This window comes from Sceloporus undulatus, chromosome 1 (genome assembly GCF_019175285.1).
Source record: "Sceloporus undulatus isolate JIND9_A2432 ecotype Alabama chromosome 1, SceUnd_v1.1, whole genome shotgun sequence".
NCBI classification, from domain to species: domain Eukaryota; kingdom Metazoa; phylum Chordata; class Lepidosauria; order Squamata; family Phrynosomatidae; genus Sceloporus; species Sceloporus undulatus.
In genome coordinates this window covers 336,056,980-336,084,952 of record NC_056522.1, presented here as the reverse complement: position 1 = coordinate 336,084,952, position 27,973 = coordinate 336,056,980, and the positions used below count along the sequence as shown (strand labels likewise).

At 39.2% G+C, this 27,973-nt stretch overlaps 1 protein-coding gene across 1 annotated transcript in view; it reads left to right on the top strand.

The window, feature by feature from the left end:
* The window catches only part of SLC25A21 (solute carrier family 25 member 21), a 395,030-nt gene that overhangs the window by 327,855 nt on the left and 39,202 nt on the right, over positions 1 to 27,973 (top strand). The window contains exon 4 of the mRNA XM_042446537.1: positions 27,513 to 27,579. Coding sequence (XP_042302471.1) covers positions 27,513 to 27,579 — 67 coding nt within the window. The remainder of the gene's footprint in view (positions 1 to 27,512; positions 27,580 to 27,973) is intronic.

Below are 27,973 nucleotides of genomic sequence, written 5' to 3'. Positions count from 1 at the left end.
CCCAGGATCCCATGGGATGTTCCCATGGCAGTTAAAATGGTAACATAGTGCTATAACTGTGTAGTGAAAAAGCCTCCACAGAAAGGAAAAACATTTTTCTAAATATCAGGTAAACATAATATATACCTAATAAATACTAGTAATGGATTACCATTACAATTGCCACTATGGCCAGAGAGGGACAAGAAGAAAAGATAACCGCACTGTTACGCAAAATGCTAGGGAGGGCACCCACAAATTAATAGGCTTTAGGGGAATTTTAATAGCTCAAATTATTATGTTCTGGCTGAGGCAACACTCAGCCTTGGAATTGCAACCCTATGCATAACGATTCCAAATCACACAGAACTCCAGAGGCAATTCAAGTAGGTGTAGTTTTATTAAGGAGATAATCAATACACACACAAGCACACACATAAGAACCAAGAAAGCAAAGGTACGAGAAGGTAAATAGTGGAGGCCTTGAAAACAGTGATATGTTACTGGTCTTAAAACATGATTCAAATCAATAGGCATCTGGAACAGAAAGGACTTAATACCCGCTGAGGCAAGTGGAGTGGTTGGCTTCTTGAGATGTCTAGTTGAACTAACAGTGTCTGCCTGGTTACAAACTAGATCAAATTGCTAGTATCTAGGTAATGGTATATATACTAAAAATCATGTCTTGGGGCAGTAGTCTTGATGAATGGAATAACTTGCTGCTAAATGGTTTTTCAGGAGAAAAGAATGGTTGGAAGCTGTAGTAAATGTTTGGATGGTTGGTGTGAGTATCTCAAACAAAACAAACCCCTTGCTGCCGAAGAAGTTTCCTTTGTCTGTGTATGCACACCTATCTCCTTCGACCAGAGTCCCATTATTGCACTCCATAGACAAAAGGGATTATGTTGATCTTTTGGGTGATCTCATTGTAGTGGGTGCCTTGCTTACTCCCTTGCTGGAGCCAACTGGATTGTGGACAGATTTCCATCTTGGGGTTGCCTTTACAGGTCACCCATCAGTCACTCGCCTCAGTGTCCCTTTTAATATTAGATTGATATCAAATGTGAGAGGTGTGATTGGGGGCCTGGTCCCGGGTTAACAACATCTCCAACATCCCTAGACTCAGTGAATGGTGAGAGCTTTTTAACAGCCCCTGATCAGTCAGGGCCACCACTATCATTCCAGGAGTTATCTGTTACTGAATTTAACTTTTCCCCCTTTCCCCATGGTAAATTGAATCTGATTTAGATTGTAAACATGAGGGTAGGGGCTGCCATATTAATTATTTGAAAGCTGCTCTGGCAATAAATAAATAATAATAATAAATAAAAGTTTTATTTTTATACCGCCCTTCCAAAGATCAGGGCGGTTTAACAACATAATAAAAATACAGCAAGTACAACAAAGTTAAAAACAATACACAAACCAGAATAAAACCCCCGTTAGCCAATCCTCTTTGCCACAGAAGAGGAAGGGAGGCCCATTGGACTTTAGTCGGGGAATGCAAGTTGAAACAGAAAGGTCTTAAGTTCCTTTCTAAATTGGGCCAGGGAGGTGGCCGAGCGGAGCTCTGTGGGCAGCGTATTCCAAAGGGCCGGGGCTGCGATGGAGAATGTCTTCCTCGCAGTGGAGGTCAACCTAGCCCCTGGCACCCTAAGTAGTTGCTGCCCAGATGTTCTGAGGATGCGGGGCGGTATGTACGGGGAGAGGCTGTCCTTCAGGTATCCTGGGCCCAAGCCATTAAGGGCTTTATAGGTCATCACCAACACCTTATATTGTGCCCGGAAGCGAATAGGCAGCCAGTGCAGATCTTTTAGCACCGGTGTGATATGGCTGGCCCTGGAAGTTCCAGTGACCAGCCTGGCTGCCATATTCTGTACCATTTGCAGCTTCCGGGTTTGGTATAAGGGTTGCCCCATGTAGAGTGCGTTGCAGAAATCCAATCTCGAGGTTACCAGAGCGTGTACTACCGTTTCAAGGTCCCTCTGGGCCAGGTATGGGCGCAGCTGGCGAATAAGCCGAAGCTGATAACAGGTGTTCTTTTGGCAAAAGAATACAAAGCTTTCAAACAAACAAACAGGGAAAGATTATTCTAATCATGTGAGTTTCCCAGAGCATTTTGGTTTTCCACTGTTGACTGCAGGCTTGTATTGAGGGGTGTTTTGTCTGATGCAGTAGGACAATATTGGGGGTTGTAGCCATGGTTTGAATGTTGGACTAGGACTCTAGGATTTGAAATCCATACTCTGCCATAGACAGTCACTGGTGACCTTAGGCAAGTCACACACTCTCTCAGCCTTACAGGAAGTCAGTGGCAAATATTATTTGATTAAATCTTGATAGGTTTGCCTTTAAGTTACCACAAATTACAAATGCCTTGAAGGCACACAACAGCAGCAGCAGGAACAACAAATTCACCCTTGACACACCATCCTGCTAATGGAATTATTTCCTCCCGCACAATGGGGAGGAAGGTGATTCCTTCATCACACTTCAACAGCCTTTAAACTTGCTTGCAAAGGACTGAGTTACCATCCTAAGGTTTTGGGGAAAGATGGGCACAGTGTGGAAATTTTACTTCTTTTGGACTACAGCTTGCAGAATTCTCTAATAACCATTGGTCATGCTGGCATAAGTATTCTGGCTTCAAAAATATATTTTGGGTTAAAAATATATCCCCCCCCCCCATCCTGTAGAGAGAGGTGCAGAAGGAAGGAGGGCTGGGATAACTCCTGAAATCTGAGCAGAAGTTCAACCACATGATGTTGGATTTCATCCTTTGTGTTCTTATGAAACACATTAAGTTCAAATAGAATGGTATGCTGTGCAGTTCAAATAATAGAATGCAAAAGGAGAATGTTTCTTTAGTTAATTTTTGTTTCCTGTTTGGTCATGTATGACTCGACCTATCCAAAAGAGTCAAAAGTAAATTAAAACCAGAAATGATTATCATCAATACCAAGAAGGGTTGTTTTTTCATATCAGTTTTGTCTTTCTTGTATACTAATTTCTCATACAATATTTTCTTTGATTTGAAGCCAGGTTATAGGAAATACAGGGCAAGAATCTGAAAATATATGGGAACAGAATTTAACCTTTAGTGTTTTGGGCATTCTCAGAGAGAGAGAAACACCCACTGGATTAATGGAACGAAGTGAACAGAGGGATGTTGAAGCATTCCTGTAATTTGATTATTTATGCATTTCCCCTGAAATCAGAATCTCTTTAGAAGCAGTTTATCTGTGTGCTTTATTTACTTAGCTGTAAAATTTCCTTGGGCATCTACATCAGTGCTGAACTCCTGACCTTTATAAAGAAAGAAAACAAAATATTGTGTCACCAGTCACACAAGTAATAAAATTACTTCGACATCTACTAATTTTTACTACTCTTGTTGCCAGACCTTTTGTATTTGTTCTTTTCTGGTTTCTTTATGAACAGTATGCTCAGATCATTACAAAAGATCAAGTGGCCAAAAAATAATAATGTTCAGGCATTATTCAATGTCACTTCACCAACATGCAAGTGGGATAAGCAGCCCCATGCTCAATATTGCACTTACCCCACAGTTCTGCCCCCATGTATCCACATATACACCATAGAAATCTGCTTTCACATATACATTTATTCTCACAGAAGCTTCCACATGCACCAGGACTGCAAGGGTACAGAATTTCAGCAAGCCTGGAAATCTAATACATAGCTGCAACATAGACACAAAAGTCTCTGTCCAGCAAATGTTTACACTGCAGGTGTGAATACCTGGGAACAGAGTTATGTGTGCACAGGATTTTATGGATTGTCTTGTGCACATGCACACTACTGCCTCTCAACTCTTAATTGCATGTTGGTGGGGTTATCCAGAATAGAGCTATATACACATATGAATTCTACAAAGAACTGTGAAGACTCACCTTATATGTCTTGCATTTGGCCAGATAAAAACCTGACAGACCACATTCCTAGATGTCTTCACATTCTATGAACAATTTCAATCAGTGTTCCATATTCTCCCATAGTTTTTGGTTTTAATCCACTTGTTTTTCTCCAGAGGAAAAGACATATTTTATTTCAAATGGGTAAAAATATATCTGGAAATGCTAAGTTTTGTTCCTGTATGTTCCTGTTTCTGATATCTAGAATCATGCAAGCCAGTGTTTTGTAGTGGTTTGAGCATTGGACTATGACTGGAGAACAGGATTCAACTCCTGGCTTGGCCACGTAAACTCACTGGATGGCCTTGGGCAAGTCACATCCTCAGAGGGTGACAATAGCAACCCCCAACCCCCCCCCCCCATGAAGAAACTTGCCAAGAAAACCCCAAGATAAATTTGCCTTTGGGTCACCATAAATCAAAAATGACTTCAAGGCACACAACAACAAAATCTTGAGTCATAAACTGCTGAATGATAACTCTAAACTTCAGTAAATCCTACTAGTTCAAGTGGGATTTAAGTTGGGACTAGCAATTAGATTTAGCTTTCTTAGTTCTACTAATTTTGCATTGATGGCCCACAAAAGCCATAAAATATGATGTCCACTCACATTGCCTGACTTCTTTAGCATTCCTGTTAGCTAGACAACTGGCTTTTCTTACCCATCCAACCCCATATTCCATTACTTGAGTGCCCCTGGATATGACATTAGAGTCATCTATGCTTCTCTGGACTTGACCCTGTTGTGCTCTTGTACAGCTAAAAAAAAAGTGGGGGGGGGGGAGAAGTTGGCCTATAGCTCCTAGACCCCCAAGAAACATTAACAACATTACCAAAGGCTGTGCTGGCTAGGCAATTCTGGGAAGTGAAGTGAAGGCAACAAACAAACAAAAATGCAAGTTCTGGTATGCCTCTCATGTGCACTTTTTATGTCTAAATAGCTTTCTAGTTTTGGAAACATTAAAAATTGTCTTTGACTGCAATAAACTATTTGTCCCTCCCAGAATTATTTACTCTGGTTGCCAGAAGCTGTCCAGCTTCTTGAGCAGAAAATCTACCATATTACAAACTGATTGGGTTTTTAACTGCATATCACAGACAATAAACTCAGTTGTTTAACATGCATTGCACACTTTATGTTCTACTATTATATGGCCCATCACAGTTATGAACCATTACTGAATAAGCACAAAAACGGGCATACAATGAGGTGCAGGTAGAAACCAATAATGTATTGTTTTATTTATACCCCACCTGTTCCCCAAAGGTGAGTCTCACAACATAGAATCATAGAATCGTAGAGTTGGAAGAGACCACTAGGGCCATCCAGTCCAACCCCCTGCCATGCAGGAAATCCAAATCAAAGCATCCCTGACAGATGGCCATCCAGCCTCTGTTTAAAGACCTCCATGGAAGGAGACTCTATCACCCTCCGAGGGAGTGCGTTCCACTGTCGAACAGCCCTTACTGTCAGGAAGTTCCTCCTAATGTTGCATATTGCAAGAAAGATAAGTATAAGAACATTTAGATTAAAACATGCAGTATCAGTTGGTGTCATATAATGGATTGAGTGCTGGACTATGAAATCCATCTGAAAAACAGGGTCTCTTGATCTGCCTGTGTTTGTGCTATACTGGCCAATTATTTTGAACTAGCAGACCTCTAGCACATTTTAATGTTCTTCCATTCTTTTGCCATATTTTCAAACCCAGTTGGTAGCTGACCAAATCCATGAACCCCATTCCTGTATTTACTTTGGGTTTCTCCTCATTTCCTTATGGAGAACTGATCACATGTTCATTCTGTACTAAAAGCAAAGCAAAGATTTTGTCGAGGTATGTGCTGCTTGAAAGGGCATTAACGTTTGACATAGGTAAGCACAGTGGCTTGAGGAAAAACATCTACTACTAACAAACAGTTTCTCAGACATAAGGAAAACAAAGTTACATCATGGCCCTGACTATATTTACCAGTCCCATTGATCTTACAGAATGTACTTCCACATAAGCATGCTTAGGATTAAGGTACAAGTCATTTATGGCTCTGGTGTCTGATTTTTTAATGTCCAGGAAAAAGGGAGTCCTTACCCTTGTCTTGGCCAAGAGATCATTATTTCCATTAAAAACAAACTCTGCAGACTCCCAGCACCTGGAGTGCTGGGAAACCTGAGGTCATACCTGAACCAGAGATTCTTGTGTGGCAGCAGGTTGCATTACTGCTAATTGAGTGAAAACCCCAGCTGTGTTTACCTATCTCAAGCCATTCAAAGTTAGTGATCTTTGTTCCGGTAACTATGGAGTGTGCTTACTTTTTTTTCATCAGTAATTTTTTGGGGAGGGAGAACCCATCATTTGGCTACCATCCAAATGACAATGGGAAATGCATGATGGAAAATTGTCTGTTTTCTTCATTTTTAATGGTGAATGTTGCTTTAAGTGTTCCCACATTAATGGACATATTATTTAGCAATTGTGTCAATCCCCAGATGGTCTAATAGATATAGAAACATCAACTGACAAGAGATTGATCTCAAAACCCCACATCATTATCTGCTGATCACAATGAAATGTTGTCATACCCCCTAAATGTTGTTAGGGGTTTGTGGACATCTCTTTCTCCAATGCACATTTGTTAAATATGCATCTGAGTGAGAAAGTTAGGGAAAAGAAAAGGCTAAGAGATGTTTCTTGACCACTCTATGAAGTATGTACAGGGACTGAGTGTTGTGCACAAGTGTTACTCTATTGCTCCTAGCAAATACTGACAGCAAAGAAGAATGCGACAACAGGCTGAAGGATTGTGAACAGAGAAGGACCATAGCTCAGTGGAAGAGCACATATTTTCTATGGGAAAAAATCCCTCTTTCAAAATCTGGCATCTGCTAGAACTAGAATAGACTCAGATGTGAAATCTGGAGACCAGTCAAAGCTAACCAGGGCTACCCGGACTCTAAGAGTGTCTTTGAGACCTTGAGAAAGTGAAGTATGGTGGGGCGATGATCACAAGATTCATGCCAGAGGAGGGCAAAACAAAACAGAAAAAAAGTCATTATTGCAAGAAATAGAAAGGGGCTGTGAGCCTAAAAGGACAAACCACACTTTTGACCCTTCATGGCATGAGAAGATCTCCATTTCAAAAAAACCAGGTGAGTCTAAAGGAAATGTGCATAATTCAAAGTGAAGGGAGAATGAAGTCTGAGCCTCATAACAGATCATCATTCTTTTGCTTTCTCAACCAACAGAACACCCATTTCACAGAAAGTGAGATGATTATTTTGTATAAACCACATCAAAATAGAAATCCCAAATCATATCTATGGCCTGGTACAGATGGGCCCGAAATGACGCCCTCGTCACATGCTAGGGTTGACTCAGGGCAGAGTGCCCACACGCCTTACAACCCTAGCATGTGACGAGGGTGTAAAAATGGTGGCGCTCTATATACATGAGTGCCTCCATTGTTACGTAAGCCATTGTTACACGTGGTGCTTACGTAACAAGTGTGCCACTGGCACACTTGTTATGCTGCCCTTGCGGCATAAAAAGAACCCACTTTTCACATAAAAAGAACCCAGTTAACAGGGGGGCATATACTATAGGAGAACATGGGAGAGAACCTTCTTTGCAGTGGTGCTCCTGTTATGCCTGTAGAAACACGAACAGTGACTTCTTTCAAATGCCAAATAAAGCATGTCTCTGTATTCATACCTTTGGTTTGATTTTACCCAAATCTAAACATGTGTTATGGTTTTTCTGTGGTTTTCTATTATAACTCATTTAATTGTCTTTTAAAACTTGTCAAATTGTTTAATAAGCCTTTAGTCTTATTACAGTCGTCCCTTCCCTTACGTGGGGGATCCGTTCTGTTCCAGACCCCCCCCCCCCCCCCTGTAAGGGAAAAAATGCGGATGCTCAAGCCCCAAGCCATGGGCACGCGTGCCATTGTTTTTACTGGCACATGGTACTGCTCTTTCCGGCATGGCTTCCAACGTATGCTGGAAGCCATGTATGGTGCACCCATGTATGATGCGGACACACTGTACATTACTTTTTACTGTTTTCTGTTGTTTATATTGATTAAATTGTTTTTAACCTATTGGTTAAACTGATTTAAATTGTATGTTCCCCTGAGATCCTATCACATGGGGTGGTACAGAAATATTTTAAATAAATAAATAAGTAAGTAACTGTCTTAAGGTAAAGATATTTGTTTAGGTTCAGGATAGCTCCCCTGGTTTCTGGTCTGGTTCCAGATACAATTCAAATGCTGGCTATGACCTATAAAGAGCTGGCTCAAAACTAGGATATCTCAAGGACTGTATTCTCTCATAGAAACTTATTGGTATTTTGAGATCCTCCACACAGGTCCTTCACTCTTTCCCAGTACTCTCTTAAATACACAGGATAGCACCTCTTTGGTGGCTGCTCTAAGGCTGTGGAATTCCTTTCCCTGAAAGTTCATGCTGGTACCCTGCTTAAAATCTTTCTGCAGGCAGATGAAGACATTTTTTTTTTTCCGGCAGGCCTTGAAGGACTGATTGCTTAGGGGGAAGGGATCGTTTTTGTTTTGTTTTAACTGAATTAAATTTTTTCATAGTTTACTTATATTTTTACTTTGTAACTAATTTTACTGTAAATTTTTAGCTGTGTTTATTTTAACTGTTGTAAACTGCCTTGTACCCTACACTGCAAAAAGATAGGATAACAATAATAGGAACAATAAATACTGTAAGGTGAAGAAAACTGTGGATGATGTAAAGTACAGCTTGGCCAAAAAAATGTGTTTGCTGACAACCAGGGAATGTATCAGACCATCGATCAAAATGCAGATTAGTCAAAAAAATCAGAAGAAGGTTAGGAATGGGCAGTGCAGCTATGAAAAGAACTAGCAAAATCCTGAAATGTAAAGATATACAGCTGAACAATAAAGTTAGAATAATTCAAGCCATTGTATACACCATTACCATGTATGTATGTGAGAGTTGGACAGTGAAGAAAGCAGATAGGAAGAAAATCCATTCATTTAAGATGTGGTGCTGGAGAAGAGTGCTGAGAAAACTGTGGATGGCCAAAAAGACGAAGAAATGGGTCTTAGAGTAGATCAAGCCTAAACTCTCCCTGGAAGCCAAGATGACTAAATTGAGACTGTCATACTTTCGCCACATCATGAGAAGGCATGACTCATTAGAAAAGACAATGATTCTGGAGAAGGTAGAGGGCAGTAGAAAGAAAGACTGCGTACCAGATGGATGGACTCAATCAAGGAGACCATGGTCCTGAGCCTAGAAGACCTGAGGAGATAGCGGACAGGGGGGCTTGGAGATGTTTCATTCACAGTTGCCTTGAGTCTAGGTTGATTTGAAGGCAGATAACAACAACAACAACAAATTTCCCCAAGTAAAAGCAAATGCTCCTACTGCACTGTCCTAGTAAGCAATCTGTCCCATTATTCATTATCTTTACATTGCACCAACTTATTTTTTCCTCTCATCTCTGTTCAGAATGAAGGGTCTGAACAGACAGGCCAAAATAAAGCTGTTTCGAGTCACTTTGGAGGTATGCTGTTTGAATGATACATGTGTCCTAAGAGGCCAGAAGCCGTGCCAAAGCCACACTCCAGTCCTAAGGCTTTGGCACAGTTTCTGGCTTCTTAAGATGTGTGTATCATTTAAACAACATACCTCCATTGGTTGATTGGCTATGTTGTTTTATGGTTTTATCATTGTCTCAATGTGATTCCTAGTTGGCTGGGACAATGTAGCCAGCAAGAAGAACACGGTTTTGTTGCCATAAAAAAACACATCAGTGATTAACAACTACTGTACTGCAATAACTGGCAAATAAGCACAAAAATACTCACTTCTGTTGGGCTTTTATGAAAATTTTCAGTCTATTAAAACCTGTCTTTTTCTACCACTATCAACCCACATTTAGTGGAATTTTTATGTAAATTACCTGTGAAAATGAATCTATCTTCCTAAAGTAAACTGAAGATAAAATTTGATATATAGACATATTTAGGCATAGATATATTATACACCAGTTCCTTTGGCAAGGATACTTAGATATGGTTAAGACAGAATTCTGAATATTACTGATAGGAAACTAATATTCCCACAACATGAAATGAGATTACTTAAGTTCTTTTAGGTTAAATACTTTTCTGGGGTTCAGTTTGGCTAGTTTCCAGAGGGCAACAGACGTATTCCCAGTATCCGATCAAAGGTTTCTGCCCTTGATACTTCTTCAGATTTGAAAAGGTAGCAGCAATGTGTGAACATCACCAGTGACTTCAGTAAATGGGGAGCATTAACAAGACATAAATCTAGACACCCTCTCTCTCTGCCAAACTACTCTGAGCAATGAGTTTAAGAGTCACATCATGCATTGTTCATATATATATAATATATAGGGGGGCTATGGAGGGAGGCGCTAGGTAAGCTGCCAGACAATCATTGCTCAGGGAGTACTGTGAACACAGGGGAGAAAGAATGCAAAACTGAGGCTTGTCTCTGACAGAAAGCAAATAGGGGAAAGATGGCCTAAAAGTAGGGAAAGGACTGCAGAGAGATAGGGGGAAGATGGCCTAGAGATAAGGCAAGGATTGCAGAGTAATGGGAGGAGATGGCATAGAGGTAGGGAAAGGATTGCAGAGAGATAGGAGGAAGATGTTCTAGAGATAGGAAAATGATTACATAGAAATAGGGGAAAGATGGCCTAAGGATAGGAAAAGGATTGCAAGAGGATATAAAGAAGATGGCATAGCAGTATGAAAAGGATTACAGAGTGATGGGGAAGGTGAAATAGAAATAATGAAAGGATTGCAGAGAGATAGAGGAAAGATGGTTGATAGACAGAAAAAGGATTGCAGAGAGATGGGGGAAGATGGCATAGAGTAAGGAAAAAACTGCAAAAAGACAGGTGCAAGATGTTCTAGAGATAGGAAAAGGATTGCAGAGAAATAGGGGAAAGATGGTGTAGGGATAGGAAAAGGACTGCAGAAAGATATGAGGAAGATGGCCTAGACATAGGGAAAGGATTGCAGAGAGATAGGGGGAAATAGCATAGAGGTAGGGAAAGGGCTGAGAGAGATTGGGGAAAGATAGCATAGAAACAGGAAAAAGTTGTAGTAGAGATAGATCAGGCTGCGGGGGGGGGGGGCAATAGGGTTTTGGGGAGCTATGAATGATTCAATAGTTCAGGGGGTTAATGTCTGATCTAATTGTATATTAATAGACATCAACTTGTTTGTTGTTGAGTTGTTGTTGTTTTTTATAACTGTATGTGGCTGTTCCTGTTAAGGTTTAACAGAGAGTCTGGCATGCTTCCCACAATGAGCTCACAGAAGTACAAATCCATTTTATCATCTAAGGATCACCTTAGGGCCCATGTACCAGATCAAGGGAAGGATTTTGAGGGCAAAAAGGGGCAAGGAGAGTAACAGGAGCCCAAATGTTGGAACTGCAGGGCCAGCCTAGAGAGGGGATCTGTCACAGGGGCATGTATGCTGTATTCGCTCATTTCAAGAGGGGTAATCATACTAGTTGCACCAAAAGCCAGAGTCTTGTGACACTTTAACTTCTAAAATGTTTCATTTAACAAAAGCTTTCACTTCTACAGATTTCACTCAGTCTTCCCTGTAATGTATGTGTGGACATACATACCACAAGCAATCAGGGTCAACAACAATATCCTAGTATGGTAGGATGCAATGGTAGCCTTTCTGTCTCAGTAGAAACCAATCAGGCTGTAGTAGTTATTTTCTAACCTACCTGCTAAGTTGCTATGAGGGTCAAATAGGGAGCCAAAATACAAAGGGTGTTGTGCCAAGTCACTTAGAGGATAAAAATGTAACTGAAAGAGTGAGTGAGTGAGTGAGTGAGTGAGTGAGTGAGTGAGAGTGAGTGAATTAATAAAACAGTAAAATTCAATATGATCCAGGAATGCTAAATAGATGTAACATGTTTGATTTAGTGTGATTTAAAACCATTTGACTAAACAATGGAATCGTATGAAAATGATGTACCCAGAGGCTAAAACAGTTTTAGAAAATGGGAGTTAATTAAACGGTAATACAGTATAAACTGAACTTACAAGAAGGGTTTCATTTTTCATTCTTTAACAACCTCTTCCCAGTATGGATTTCCAGTTCTTAATTTGCTGCGGCTGGTGGTGGCAGCAAGGAGATGGCTCACCTACTGAGAAGAAAGGGGTTTGTCTGTATGCATGGTTGATGAACAGGAGTTAGAAATCAAAATGTGGCAAGTATTCAAAGGAATGGGTTTTGCAAATGAGAGCCCTCCCCAGGTGAAGTGGTAACAGACTCCTCTCAAACAGGCCTTTCCTTAATGTAGGGCTTACACCCCACATTTCTCCTTATAAATTCTTCTAACCCAAGGATAGAGTACATTATTTGGGAATAGGGGATAGAGATAACAGAGAAAAACCATCAGCACAGGAGCAGAAATGGCATCAACATAACTCACAATGGAACAAGATGCTCTGTGAATTCTTTGCCCATGAACTTGTGGTATGTATGTCCACACATTTACGGTCTACCTAACTTGCAATTCTGGGTATTCATTTGGATTGATTAATATGAACTCTTTAACTCCCAATGTATTTTGTAGCCACTTTTGGAATTATTTTATATATTTGCATATAAGATGTATTACAGAGCCTAGAAAAGTAACTTTTGGGGGCTACAACTTACTATCTTGGCATCCGCACTGCAGGAGTAATCTGGTTTGACACCACTTTAATCACCAGAGCTCCGCTCTGGTGCAGCAACAAACTACAATTCCCAGAATTCCATAGCACTGAACCAAAGAAGTTAAAATGGTGCCAAATTGTATTATTTCTGCAGTGTGGATGTAGCCTACTCTGGGAAGTGGGAAGGTCCTTGTAAAAGTACAAATCCCAGGATCCCATAGGTTGGAGCTACAGCACTTAAAGTGGTGTCAAACTGCATTATTTCTACAGTGTAGGTGGAAACGTGATTACATTTTGGGTGTTTCTGTCAGTTCTGGAGCCCTGATTATACAGGGTTTCAGGAAGTGGGCAAACCTCCCTATACAGAGGATAATATATACAAATTTCCTCACCACAGGTGTCTGTACTAATGCATGGTCAGTTGGGACAGGACTGAAAGAAGTTGTTCAGTATGAAGTGGGGTTAGCAGTGCATTCTCACAGCATTTCTCAATACGCTTTGACTCTTTACCCAACTAACATTTGAAGGGGACTTCATTTTTTTTACCTCTATTTTTTTCCATCTGTTTGTAAAATAAACAGCACATTCCTGATTCCCAAAATATAAATTATTCTATGTGTTCCTTTCCAGAGTACGCTCATATTGTTCTAGTAGACTTGTGGGATCTTTTCCAGAAGATTATTTTTGTGCATGTGGGTGATTCTGATATTAATTATTGTGGAAATTTTCCAGTTTCTTTCCCTTTCCTCTGCACACACATCACGCTTTCTAAGTATCCATTACACCCCCACTAAAATGCTGAATTCTGCATCTTAAATGCAGGGACCTGCAGTTTAAACCCGAAGGAACCAAGCATGCTCTAAAGAAAGGTAGTAATAAAACTCAGGTTCAGACTTGGTTACGTTTTCATTGGAAGGAAAGCAGGCATTATGAGGTTTGATTTGGGAGATGATGTGATTAGGAGGAGGAGAAGCAATAGCAAGTTCAGATCTTGGCACTATTATAAGATTGTCTTTGTACTGGTCTCTTCACAACCTAATCTATGTCATAGGTGTACTGTGGGGATAAAAAAAGCAATGAGCAATGAGGTTACTATAACTATACTGTATAGTAACTCCCTATGAGCCATAAGGCTAGGATAAGAAATTAAATCGAATGTTTATGGCCTGGAAGAAAATTTTGTCTCTTTTCCCTTGGCAGAGGTATGGGAAAGCATTTTTGCAGTCTGCAGAGAAGCCTGTTTGTTTTGTATCTCTGAATCTCTGCTGCATAAAGACAGATAATCATTTAGTCATGCCCAATGAGCTGCAATTTGTGTTGGCTTCACAATGGCCTTCTGATGATGCCAGATGGTTGCAACCAGCTTGTGGAACCACTGTGCATTACAAGAACCTGATTTTAATCTAGTTCAAAATGAAAAGTCAATTTGCAAGCAAGTTGACTAATATTTTCCTTTATTCTTGGCTTTATTAGAAAATATGTACTGTAATTTTGGATGTGAGCCAAAAGGCCTTTGGACTATTGGTTTGTTTTGAAGAAATTTGGAACAATAGCAACAACAACCATCCTGCTGCACACTTAAGATTCATTGACATCATTTTGCTGCATGCCAGTGTAGCAATTCTTTTTAGCTAGAGCTGGAGTATTTTGGCTGCTCAAAAGAAACACAGATAAAGAAAACATTTCACATTTCAAAAAGGGATCTAAACTTGCTGAGGCAGGTTTGCTGTTCAAAGAAAAGCAGGGTGTTGAAAAAATTCAATCTAGGAGGACTGTCACATTACACAGTGTGTGTGTCATTGTTAAGCTAGATGGATACTTCTTGATAAGAAGAATGGGGAATGGGATTTCTATGTTTGGTGGTTTAAGGGACATGGTAGTTGGTGGTGCAGGAGGTGGGACACTTTGCAGTATAAATCACAGTTGTTTTTTAAAAGTAAACAAAGAACAAGCCAAGGCAATGTTGTTGTTGTTGTTGTTGTTGTCATCGTGTGCCTTCAAGTAATTTCTGGTTTATTATAACCCTAAGGTCATCTATCAAGAAGTGTTCTCTTTGTTCAGAGGGGGATTGCCTTTGCCTTCCTCTAAGGCTCAGTGTGATTTGCCTAAGGTCATCCAGTGGATTTCCATTGCCAAGCAAGGATTTGAACTTTGATCTCCTGAGTCATAGCTGATTGCTTAAATCACTACACTATGTAGGGCAATATAGTGCACTGGTTACCATCCGAGATTTGGATATACAAAACCAAGCTTTAAATCTTTGAACATGGAGATTGCTGTATGGTTCAAAGCATCTCTTTCTTTTTCTTTCTTTCTCACCTCAAAAGGAGAGGGGAAAATGCAGGTAGCCATGCAAGGTGGGGCAAAAGTAGCAACACTGTGATACCTTTATTAGAAATGATTAAAAAGTCAATTGATTGATTGATTGATTGAATTTATATCCCACATTTCTCCCAAGATGGGACTCAAGGTGTTTCCAATCATTTAAAAAAAATTTTTTTTTTTTTAGTATCTATTTGAACTCTTCAGGATGTTAACTGTTGAGCAAAATCGAAATAGAAGTGGCTTGTAGGAAGGAATTATTATTATTATTATTATTATTATTATTATTATTATTATTTCTAGCTTGCCTCTCCATACGGATCGAGGCAGATTACAATACAGAATAAAAATACATAATACAATAAATAAAAAATTATCACAATCCCCAACCCTCCATCCACATAAATATAAAACAGGTTAATTACAATTTCAAAAACATACTTAATAACAATTTTAGCTTAAAATTAATTATTAAACAATGAAAATTAAGCAGACAGGGTTATCTTTTTATTGGAAGGTCAGTTGGGGAAGGCCTGCCGGAATAAGGATGTCATACAATATTAAAGCATCTTAGTATGCATTTTGTAACAATTTTTAAAATGGCTGGGGGGTGAGGGCGGTCTAGGGACCAGCAGTTTAAACCAGTCTTCCCCAACTAGCCTTTCAGATGTATTGGAACTTGAGTTCCATTACAATCATCCCATCCAGTATCTCCAATGAAAGTTGCAGTTCAACACATCTGGAGAGCACTTGGATGGAGAAGGCAGGTTTAGATCATGCTTGATGTAAAAGATTTCTCAGGTTGCATCAAAGAGTACTCAAAGAGAAAAACATAGCTGTTCTCCTTTTGACAATAGAGAAGCAAGCAATTATTCTGTTCTCTCCCTGACATTGATTGGATCCTTGATGAGAACAAAAGGAAAAGAAAAGAAAAAAGTTTTCCTTATAGGAACAGAGGCTAATATGGTGTAGTGCTTTAGGACTAGGACTTGGGAAGACCAGGATTCAAATACCCACTCAGCCATGGAAGCCCATTGGGTGGCCTTGGGCAAGTCATACTCTCTCAGCTTCAGAGGAATGTAGTGGCAAATCCCCGCTGAACAAATCTTGCTAAGAAAACCTACAACAGGGTTGTCTTAGAATCATCATAAATTGGAATTGACCTGAAGGCACACAACAATTACATGTCTACAAAGATGTACCTACATCTGAGGAGCAAAACATGCATAAATGCTACACATGGTTGGACCCCCTCTATGACGGAGTGCCCTGAGCCCTTGGAGCATCTATACACACTCAGCTACTCAATCTATTGCAGGCATCCATGCTAAATGCATAGATGTTAAGGGGTGGAGTCAGTAGAGTACCCATCTTTGGATGGAGCCATCAGTTCTACATAGGGATAATCCATCAATGAAACAAATATGAACAGTCATCACACAAGCCAATCCATACCATTTTAATGCTTTTATTTCTTTGAAATAAAATTTTAATATTGAAGAAGTCCTTGAACGTTACATTTCATCCAGAAGCTGTGCATGACATATTTGCTAGTAGGTGGGGGCAAGACTTGAATCAGTAACTAGCCTACATTCAGGGAAGTTGGGCATGAATCCAAGAGTTCATAATGCAGATATAAGCAAATATAGAGAACATATGAGTTTGTAGGCAAGAAAACTTGAACATAATTACCCCACCATACATGTAAATACTTTATGCTCGTTTCTGTGAATGTGCAAATCATTTCAGGCAGTTGTCTTGCACCTGCAATTATATTTGCCTAGAAGAGAGTGCACTGAGACAGTGAGGTTATTGATTTGAGCTGTGAACTGGTAGATTTAAGATAACCAGAAATCCAGGGACCAGTAACTGCAAAAGTAAATTGTGTGACCACAGAAATGGTTGCAAAACTCCATTATTGTGGGGCCCACTCAAAATTGTATTCTGAAAAAGTCAGAGTGATCAAAGAAACATCAAAAGCAGACATGATAGTGTTTAAAATCTTTTTTATTTTTTTTCAGATGTGAGAAATACATGTAACCAACAGGGTTGCATAAAGAACATAGGAGAATGTCTTGACTCAGAAGACTATACATATTTCAACTGGGCTTGTACCTAGGTAGACATCCACCAACCCAACACCTTCTTACAGTGGAATGAGGAGGAAGCAACCTCTTCGCAGGCCCTTGCCTGCCTATTAAATCTGTTCTAGAAGTTCAAGGGACACCCTGAAACCAATTTGGGGGGAAAGAGGAGATGAGAAGAAAGTCCCATTGTACAAGCAGAAGCCTGCCCTCAAAAGGTTGGATTTCAGCTGATGAGAGGTTAAGAATTTTCAGTGAAAACTTTCCTGTCCTTGGCCATCATTTTGTGATGATAATTTAATTCTCTATCATTTAGGCATAACTTACCTTCTTATTTGATGTTTAGCAAATTATATAGTTCACTTTTTAGGACATCAGAGAAAAAATCAAAATTATGTCATACCCTTTCACAAAACAAAAATTCTAAGTACTTTTTCTTACATTCCTTAACTTAAGTAGCCCTAGGTGTGGCACAGAGTTTAACCTGGACTGCTTCCTGCTGCACTTGTTATGCTATGGCAGTTTTCTAAGCAAAAATCTAAAAAAACAAACCTTTCATTAATTTTTGTCCTGTTTCAATAATAAAAAATAAAATAAAACAAAATAAAATAAATGCATACCTTAACATACAGCCAGTTCTGACAATCTGAGACAGAAAGAGGAATTTTACTGTTCAATAAGCTTTAGGCAAATTTGTTTTGGCGTGCCTGAATGTTTTCTTCCTATTGCAAACAGAGGGACAGTTGTAGAAATGCCAAGTAGGTGTGTCTATTAGTATGTCTCAAATTAGAAAGGTGAGGCAGCATACATAGAAATTTCAGTGACTGTACACTCCAGTATTTTTACTGAATACATTTATATTCCATTTTTCCTCTCAGCTTGGAATTAATAAGATGAACAATGATGATAAAATATCACTGAATAAACAAATGCTTGAAAACAGTAGCAAAAAACCAGTATAATCCCCAAACCATGATGTAACAAAAAGATTTTACCCACTTTCTGAGACCCAGAAGCAAGCCAAGACTGTATATTTCAAGGAGAAGATTCCACCTGAAAACTGAAATAATGATAACAACAACAATTGGATTACAGTTCCCAAAATCCTTGTTAGCTAGGAGATTCTGGGGTGCTGTAGCCCCCAAAATAACTTTTTAAAACTCTGTGTTCCAAATATTAGAGTGTGTAATCCTGTCATATCTTGGTATCCTATTTAACACTGTAGTCTTCAAAATAGCACCTTGAATTATGCCAGAAACAAATTGGCATCTGCTGCAGCACTTTCTGCACTTACCTTGTAGAATTTATTATGACAACACAAAAATACAACAAAAATGCCCATGAAAGCAGTCAACAATACAAAACTAGTAAACACACCAATTTGGTATTTTATATATACTGTGTATATATGTGTGCGTGTGTGTGTGTGTGTGTGTGTGTGTGTGTGAATATATACGGTGGTTTGCAATATTTTACAAAACATAATACAAATACAAAAACTAAGATGGCTACTGGGTATAAAAGTTAAAACTGCAGGAGTTACATTTTTGTTAAAAAGTTGTAGGGGTTAAATAAAAGTCTTTAACCATTAAAAATACTGAAATGCCTTTAATGCTTGAAAGAAAGGAAAAATCAGAGTGTGTTGGTGAAAAGACAAATTGGCACCAGTCTTTTCTTTTCCTTTTAAACTCTTTTTCTTCTTGGCACAAACCTTTCCCTCAATTGCCACACACAGACACACACACACAATTATGGTACAGTGTTTCCCAGTGCTATGGTGAGAAAACTATATAGGCTATCTGGGATTTCCTGGAAGACAAGTGGGATATAAACTTAATAAATAAATGAAGAAATGAGGGGTGCAAAGAGGGACCTTATTACCTTGACTTAGGTTATTACAGTGTGGTCTTCATTGACCACGCCGCACCATACCACAACTACTTACTGGTATCAGCAAATGGTATAATGTTCCGTTATACCTCAGTAGATACAATTGTTGAGTGGTCGATATTTACGAAGCCTAGAAAAAGTGTTATTTTACCTATAGCTCCCAGAATCCTGAGGGAATAGGAGGGAAGTGATGGATTTGCCAAGCCTAACCCAGAGGTGAAGATTACATGGATTTACCACCACAGCTACTCACTTCAGCAGTGTTTTCCTTTAATTTTATCACTTGTTGCTTTCACTGGAAATGCAGGATGATATAGGTATGGGGCCCTCATTTTGAGGTTTAGTGGGAGAATGGATTGTGCCAGCCTGTCCTCCCTCAAACAGCTGGCCAGGGAAATTAGGGATGCTTTCTAACCAGTTTAATGAAATAAGCTGTTAGGTTATCAGTAATGGAGCTGGAGGAGTGGAGTGGAACTGTAAGAAAACTCTATATTCTGGCAAACTTGATCTATAGTCCTGTGTTTTTCCTTGGCTCCATCTGGCTTCTTCCAGGTTATGCAATGGACCCACACCAGACCTGCCGAACTCCCCTTTTCGTAACCTGCGTGTTGTCAAATTCCATTCTGACTCCAGCTGCTATTCCAGCTGGAGCAACGGGAGAGCCTGGCAGATGGTTTTTTGTTTTGTTTTTAAGCAGTGGTTGTCAAGTCCTCAGATATGTTGGCCTGTAGCACTCACAGTAAAATAAGATGACAGAGTTCAGTTCTGTTGCTGCCTGATACAGGGGAGAAATCCTGAATAACTGCTTTATAGCTGCTCTGAGCCCTGAGTTTATTTACTTAAATGTTTATCTGCTACAAGCACAGTACATTCACTTCCATTTTATTTTCTTGAGTTGAAAGAGCAGAAAAGCAAAAGAATAATAAAAAAAATCTCTACACTAAAATTTAGAACAAACCATGGATATCTGAACCACTAATGAATACATTGCACATGCCGAAAAGTACACAGTTGAGGTCATAAGAAGTATTTTCCCTCTAAACTTAATAAAAATACATATACTTTGATCAATGTATAGAGTGAATACAATTAAAAATCACTTTGGCTGCATCTACACTGCAGAATTGATGCAGTTTGATACCACGTTAACTGCCATAATTCCATGCTGTGGAATTCTGGAATTTGTAGTTTTGTTAGATATTTAGCCTTCTCTATCAGATAGCCCTGGTGCCACAGCAAACTACAAATCCCAGGATTCCATAGGATGGAGCCATGGCAGTTAAAATGGTGTCAAATTGCATTAATTCTGCAGCGTGACAGCAGCTTTTGTAAATGGAAAGGGCAGGGATGTAGCTAGGATTTTAGGAAGGGGAGATTCCAGACTAAGTGCCACCATTATAATGGGGCTTGGGTGCGGCGGCACAGCAACACACACCATTCATTTTTCTAATGGAAGGGGGAGTCCCCCCCCCCTTGGCTACGTCCCTGGAAAGGGAGTGTGGGTATGAAGGGCAGTTGTTTCCAGTTTCACTTTCTGTTGCTGAAGAATGGACAACTTTCTTTGTATTTCCTTAACTTCCTCAGTTTATTTATAGGTGTGTCATGCATAGGACAGGCAGCCAAAAATTAGCAAGGGTTTTGAGCAAGAGATTGAGGGGTGGTTAATAACTCTGGAAGGGAGGCTTGATTCTCTGCAAGAATAACAAAGTCACATGGATGATGGCACACAACTACTGCTTAATCTGACCCATATGCTGTAAATATGGTGATGACTGTCATTCTGAATAAATTAGATTGATGCTGACTATTCATCAGTTTGTCGGCCAACCAAGTGGTTCCCGAGCCAGTTCTAAGCTGGAATATTCAAAAGTAGTCTAAAAATATATTTCATTAACATTCTCTTAGTCTTAAACAATCCTCCCCCATTTTTATTTTTATTTTTTGCACTGTGTGCATTTCTTTCTCATTGTGATTGCTTATTGTGACTTTCATTTGGGCACTGTTTCTTCTAAAGGGGCAGACTGTAGCATGAATATAATTTAAAATGGCACACTTCCCTTTCAGAATGCAGCTTTAATTCATGTTCATAGGATCACAATAGAGCCAAACAAATGTTGAAATTCATCAGATTTTATATCTGGCCACTCAATTATTAAATATAAAATTTTAATTAGAAAAAGCAAATTTGCATTCTAAATGTGACATTTTACCTTGCAATTAAAGTGAAATTAGATTTGTTGGTCTCTTGATTGAATAGACACACATACACACACACACACACACACATTCCACATAAAATCTCATAAACTGTTGACTCTCATGCTATTTGCTATTTGCCAAGTATCAAATGGTGTCAGATACTACATGGCATTGCATGTCAGGTTTTAAATGTGGTGAAATTCTAGTGCCATTGCATGGCAGCAATCAAGTACTGCCAAATATTTTTAAAAGACTTAAAAATACTTTGAAAGAATAAAATATTACAGGATGTCAAACTAGACACCATAGGCTCAGTGCCTGTTTGGTAACACTTAAACCTCCAGAGCAGGGGTAGGCAACCTTTTTGAGCTGGGGGCCGGGTTGCTGTCCCTCAGACAACTGGGGGGGCCGAAGCCAAAAAATAAATAATTAAATATTTTTAAAGAAAAAAAACCTAAATAAATAAATAAATAAACCAGGACAAATGTAGGACAAAATTTTCAAATGGTGGACACTTTTTTAAAAAAATTGGAGGACACGCAAAAAAATTTGCTGATTTTTTTAAAAATGTTAATATAAATGCATGTTTCTGAGGCTTCTATAGACAATTGCCCCTGCGCGCGAGAGGCCAAGGGCCCCGGTGGCAATTGGTGGCAGGACCAGGCTGGGGCCGGTCCCAAGGCCTCGCCGGGCCGCTTCCGGCCCACGGGCCGCAGGTTGCCTACCCCTGCTCCAGAGAGTATCTGCAAAACATTCAGACATAAAATTAGCAAGGGAGTAAATTGCACTGAATTTTGTGAAGCAAATCCATTTCCGCTCTAGATGATAGACTGGAATGTACTCTACTTCAGCATTCTGAAATGAGTCAGGATAGCTCCATGTCTAACAATATGAAATACCCCCAACGCAGAGAATTATAGCTGGGGGCACTGGAACATACAAACAGCAGAAGACATGAACCTCCAAACATTAGGTCTGTGATACTGTGTTTGATTAACTTCTCAAGATGTATTTTGTATACTTTATTTTAAAGTTTTGCTGCTAAATTTTGTTCATGCTGTAGAACTCTGTTTATGGTCTTAAGGTTAGGATTACATTCATTTTCACTTTAATCCCTTTGCTTATAAATTTCTAAAATGAATATGTGTAAATTCATGCATACTCAACTTGGCTGACATGCAGCTAGTAATAATTGAAATGCGATCAAACCACATACAGCAGACAATGATTTTTACTATAAATAACATCTGATTTATGTAGACTGTTGTCGACATCAGACTGTAGCAATTGCAGACAAGGAGTACCTGTTGCCAACAATGGATTGGTCTGTGCCTTCCAGCATTGGGCCCCAAATGCACATGTGGTTCACTGGACAGGAGAGCATTCTGGGTAGTGTGGTTTAAAGTATGTCAGTTGTAAGAGTGAAATTATACGTAACCATTAAATTATGGTTTAATTTACTGATATAGTACAAAGTACAGATCAAAGACAGACCAGAGGGCGCTTGCTCATACTCCTTGATATTATTTATTGGCAATGTTTATCTGCCAGTTTATACTACAGTTTCCTTTTTATAAGGATACTTTCACATTTGTTAAGTCACTTAATTTTATCTTATATACCCGCTCCAATAATGTTTCTCAAAAGTCCATGGTAAAACATCAGGCCTTCCATATCCATGGATCTTGCGTCCATGGATTCAACCATCCACAGATTGAATATCTTTTTTTAAAAATCCCAAAAGCAAACTTGATTTTTGCCATTTTACTACAGCATTGCATATAAGTATATACTCGACTATACGTTGAGAATTTTTTGCCCAAAACTAGCCTCCAGAATCCTGGGTAGACTTATGCATGGGGCAATAGGTATTTCAATCAAGCCTCTTCTCAGCCGGGCTGCCTCTGCAAAGAGCAGCCCAGTTGGGGAGAGCCTGGGAAGGATGAGCATTTGCCCCTCAGCCTCTTCCTGGCTGGGCTGCCTCCATGGGGGAAAGCCCAGGCAGGGAAAGGCTTCCAAGGGCGTGCATTCACCTTGGAGTCTCTCCCTCTCTGGGCTGCCTCCGTGGGGGAAAGCCCAGGAAGGGAAAGGCTTCCAAGGGCACGCATTCACCCTGGGGTCTCTCCCTCTCTGGGCTGCCTCTGTGGGGGAAAGTCCAGGCAGGGAAAGGCTTCCGAGGGTGCGCATTCGCCTTGGAGTCTCTCCCTCTCTGGGCTGCCTCCACAGGGAAAGGCTTCCAAGGGTGAGCAATCGCCAACATCCTCTCCCCTGTCGGGCTGCCCCCTTAAGTCTGACCCTTGATGTATCCACGGGTCATATAAAAATCCATATTTTTGGCCCCAAATGTTGACCTCGACTTGTACACAAGGTCGACTTATAGACGAGTACAGTGCACCCGCATTATATTATTCATTTGAATGGGGCTTGAGCATCTGCATTTTTTTTCTTTACGCAGGTGGATCCAGAACATATCCCCCGCGTAAGGGAAGGGGGGGACTATATATACGGGAACTGGACATGAGCATCCACAGATATTGGTATCCACAGGAGGTCCTAGAACCAAATCCTAGCAAATACCAAGGGCCAACTGTACTTGTCATAGTAGTAATCAATAGTAGCAGAAGTAGATGTTGATAGTAATAATAGAAATAGTAACAGTAGTATTAGTACCCAAGCTGATTCATTTAAAAAATACCCTAAATTACTATATTGTTTTAAAAATGGCCCTTTAATTTTTTTTACTAAACAACTAGCTTAAAGAAAGAAGCTATTGTTATACCTAATAACAATAACAAAATTATTGTTATACATGGTCCTTTGTTGGTGAGGACGGTAGGGATTTGCAGTGCAGTAACTGCTACAAAAAGACACATGGAAAGGTAATACACCCCCCTCAAGGTTTCTGGTTTATTTAAAAAAAAATTGGGGACAGAAGTACTCCCATTTGCTTAGTTATACACTTTACACTATATTGCACTATATACATTTTAAGAACACTTAACCTCCACTTTGCTTAACTCAGACTGGTGTCAGTAACATGGTATATTTCACACTGCACATTCTGTGCATCTTCATTGGAAGGGTTCTGTAACTCATCTAAATTATATGGACCCCTAATTCATGCAAAGCAAGTGAACAGGGCCCTAAAGGTACTTTCTGTCATTGTTTCAATTACAAAACTATGTGGGTAACAGGCTTAGATTTGACAGCAACTGAAGAAAGAGGATATTATATGCATGCCTTCAATCAGTTTCGTATTTGATCCTTAAAGGGAAAATTATGTGAGAGACAGGGGAGGAAAACAACAAACTAAGCAAGATCCCAATTTCAATATAATTTGGAGAAAATAACTGATTTGGGTTGGACATGTTGCCAAAATGGATGACTCAAGGCTTCCAAACAAGAAATGGAAACCAGAAGGATGCCTAAAGCCTTAAAGAAGAACAAATTGAGAAGATATGATTGACTGTAATGTTTCAAAATCAACTATTGCAAAGACGAATTTGGGTGGTTGCCCAGAACACAATTGAATGGTGATGTTCATTTAGATGCTTAATGCTGAAACAAAATAATGCATTTTAACTGTGTCTTGGTTACTTGTATCTGTTAACTCTTTCCACTTTGCTAAACTTTAAAGATGTGGCAACACTTTCTTTTTCCTCCCCTTTGGTACTGAAAATTTCCTATGCTATTCTTAGAACAACAACAAAAACTAAGGGAAATACAAAACAGAAAGTCCTAGAATGTTAGAACCATATGCATCTCATTTGTCACCATAATAATATATTAAGTATTAGAAAATTAGCCAGTGTGTGCCAGGGTTGGTGCTGATGATTTCACTTATTACTTTTATTAAACAAACATTTGAATGATAGAGCAAAAAGAGGTTTGTTTTTTTTTAAGAGCAGAATTTGCCAGTTGGTTCTGAACTTGCACAAAAATGTTTGGCATATCTACCTAAGGTTAATGTCATGTGTGCATTCACAAATGTCCATTCTACAACAACAATAAAAACCCAGAAATCTAGTGTTTGTTCAGGAGATACCCAAAATAGTTGACAGATTGGATCCAAAACTTTACCACATTTTGGCCTCATTGGATGGCACACCATGTTTGATGACTCTGTGTTCAAGCACCTAGATTTGTACAGTATAACAAACAAAACACTTTATAGTATACCCTGTAATTTATAATAAATATAAATGTACACTATAGATAAATGAGTATTTGTCAAAAGCACCAAAAAGGCTCCAAAGTTTGGTGACTTGGCTTTGAGACAGCTGGAGCTGAGTACTAGTTGCCAGCCTACTACCCCTCATTGCATAGCTTTCTTCCTTTACTTCCACTTCAGCCAATCGCAAACAAATGCATTACTCTGGTATACTTTAATTCCTTTCTTTTATGTCCATATGTGTCTGTTGGGTTTTTTAAAGTTAATATCAACTAAATCTGAACCAAATGGGAATAACAAAAAAATGGCAAGGGATCCAAATCAGGAAGGAAATTGGCCACCTCACTGAATAGCTTGAGGGGGGTGGGCAGAACACCCCAAAATAAATACTGTGTTTTTAAGTAAATATACAGTCTTAATATAGAATTGTTTATAAATCATGTTCAAACACCACAGCTTTGATCCAGAGCTAACACTAGCTGGCTGTGCCTGGTTTTCTCTCTTTCTCCCTCCATCAACAACCTGCACCATCTACTGGACCTTCCTTAACAGTCCTTTGGGGAAATGGGAGCATCTGTGGTGGCAAGGGGAGGGACTAAGAAACCCATCTGTACAAGTGGCTTTTTCCCACCCACTGGTCAGTCAAAAATAGATCTTCTAACAATAACAATTGTGAACATCATCATAAGAATTAAATTCTTTATCAGTCACATGTTTAGATCCAAATTGTTTCCTTGCTCTGTCATTAACTATTTATGAATAACAGATTTAGCTCTTGCTTTGTTGATACAATACTTCTCTATTATCCTTTTTAGCACAAATCTTAACAATGAAACTTTGGTTAGTAATACACGCTGAACCTCGCTGTTCCAAATCTTCAGAAATATTAATGAGACTATGCTGGAGTCATCTCTCAAGGGTTGATTAAGAGCCACTGTTAAGATTACTTGCTGGTACTTTTTCCTTTTCCATTTTCCTCTCTGGCCCCAAGATCTTTGGCAATGATGTAAATGTCTACCAACTAAGACTACACTCCATGCATCTGATGAAGTGGGCTGCAGTCCACAAAAACATATGCCAAATAAAACATACTAGTCTTTAAGTTGCTACAAGATTCTTTTGATTTTGTTACAGCCATCTAACATAGCTGCCTTCCACTGTCCTAAAAATGTAATATTCTGGACATTTTGGTTTTCATTCCTTTCACTGCATGCACTTTGCCTTATTTATCATTTCACGTTTTCCTAAATCTAATGTATGTTTTCTTTTCTGTTTCCATGTTCATTGACTTGATCTGTCTATTGACGTACACAGGTAAATTTCAAGTTGAACTGATTTTTTTAACCCAGCATCAGCAGATGTTTCAGGAACACAGAGGTTGGGTAGATTGTGTGTTTCACAAATTATTCTCTTTTAGTAAATTGAATGAAACTTCTGCAAACAAAGCTTTTAAATTAGGAAATTGTATGGGTTACATCCAGATTTACCATGGGTAAATATGTGTTTGCCTGAATTAGAGGAGGTCATTTTCCAGAGTTGAATTTGATTTTCTCCCACTGAATTAGAAGGGATGATTTTCCTGAGTTGATCCTTCTCTGTGCTCCTGAAAAACTATTCCAGAAGATGGGGGACCTTCTGGGAAAACATTTATCATTTCCCCTTCATTACAGCCATGTCAGCATGCTGCAACAAAATAATAAAGAGCCCTGTGATGTCTTAAAGATTAACCATTGAAGTGAGGTCCAGCACTTATGCAGTAACAAATTTATTAATCTTTGTGGTACCACAGAACTCTTGTTTTAGTTTTTTTTTATTATATATTTTCTGTTTAAGAATTGATTTTCTTGTTCACACACAATTACTCTTCTCTCTTCATAAAAAGTTTTATAAGCTGTATTTGTGGTTACTTAATGGCAATTATGCTTCTTTTTTCATTGGTGTAAAGACAGACTTGGGTCATAGTCTTGAATAATTTTTCCCACTTTAGTCCTGCTGAAGTCAGTGGCATTATCTCAGGATAAGTAATTTAAGGAGTGCAGCACTAGTTGCATAATTCTTATGAAAACATAAATTCACTGTTGACAATAAGGACTGTTCATAATAATTAAGAATTTCTTGCGATTACTTTTTTTTCACTCTGAAAAGAAAACAGAATTACCACTTGGCTAATATTCATATATATGTGACTAACATTTTTTCTTGGTCTTTCCTCCCTCAATAGATTATTTGGTTTCTATAAAGGTATACTCCCTCCAATCTTGGCTGAAACACCGAAAAGGGCAGTAAAGGTAAGTCATTCTCTTTCATCCAAATGCAGAGTTAAGTGTAACATGAAAAAGAAGGTTAGTCTACACATAACTGGTGTGCATTTTCACACATTTGCACTGATAGTTAATGCAAATTCACACCTATTCGCACCTATTCGCTCTCCCTCTGCTAAAAATGCACAGCCTTCAGAATACACGCAAAGCAGACAGACCGCCACACGTTAGATAATGTGGATGTTGGTGGATTTCACTGGATACTCTGGTAAAAACTGCAAAGCCTTTTCCCATTAGGTTTAAGTTGTTCTTTGGGAGTGGGTTCAAAAAGCTGATATGCATGTGTCCAGATTACATTCTGTTCAACTGGAATGAGAAGTACTATAAATGTGTAAACTAACCAGAGCAAAACTAACCCCAA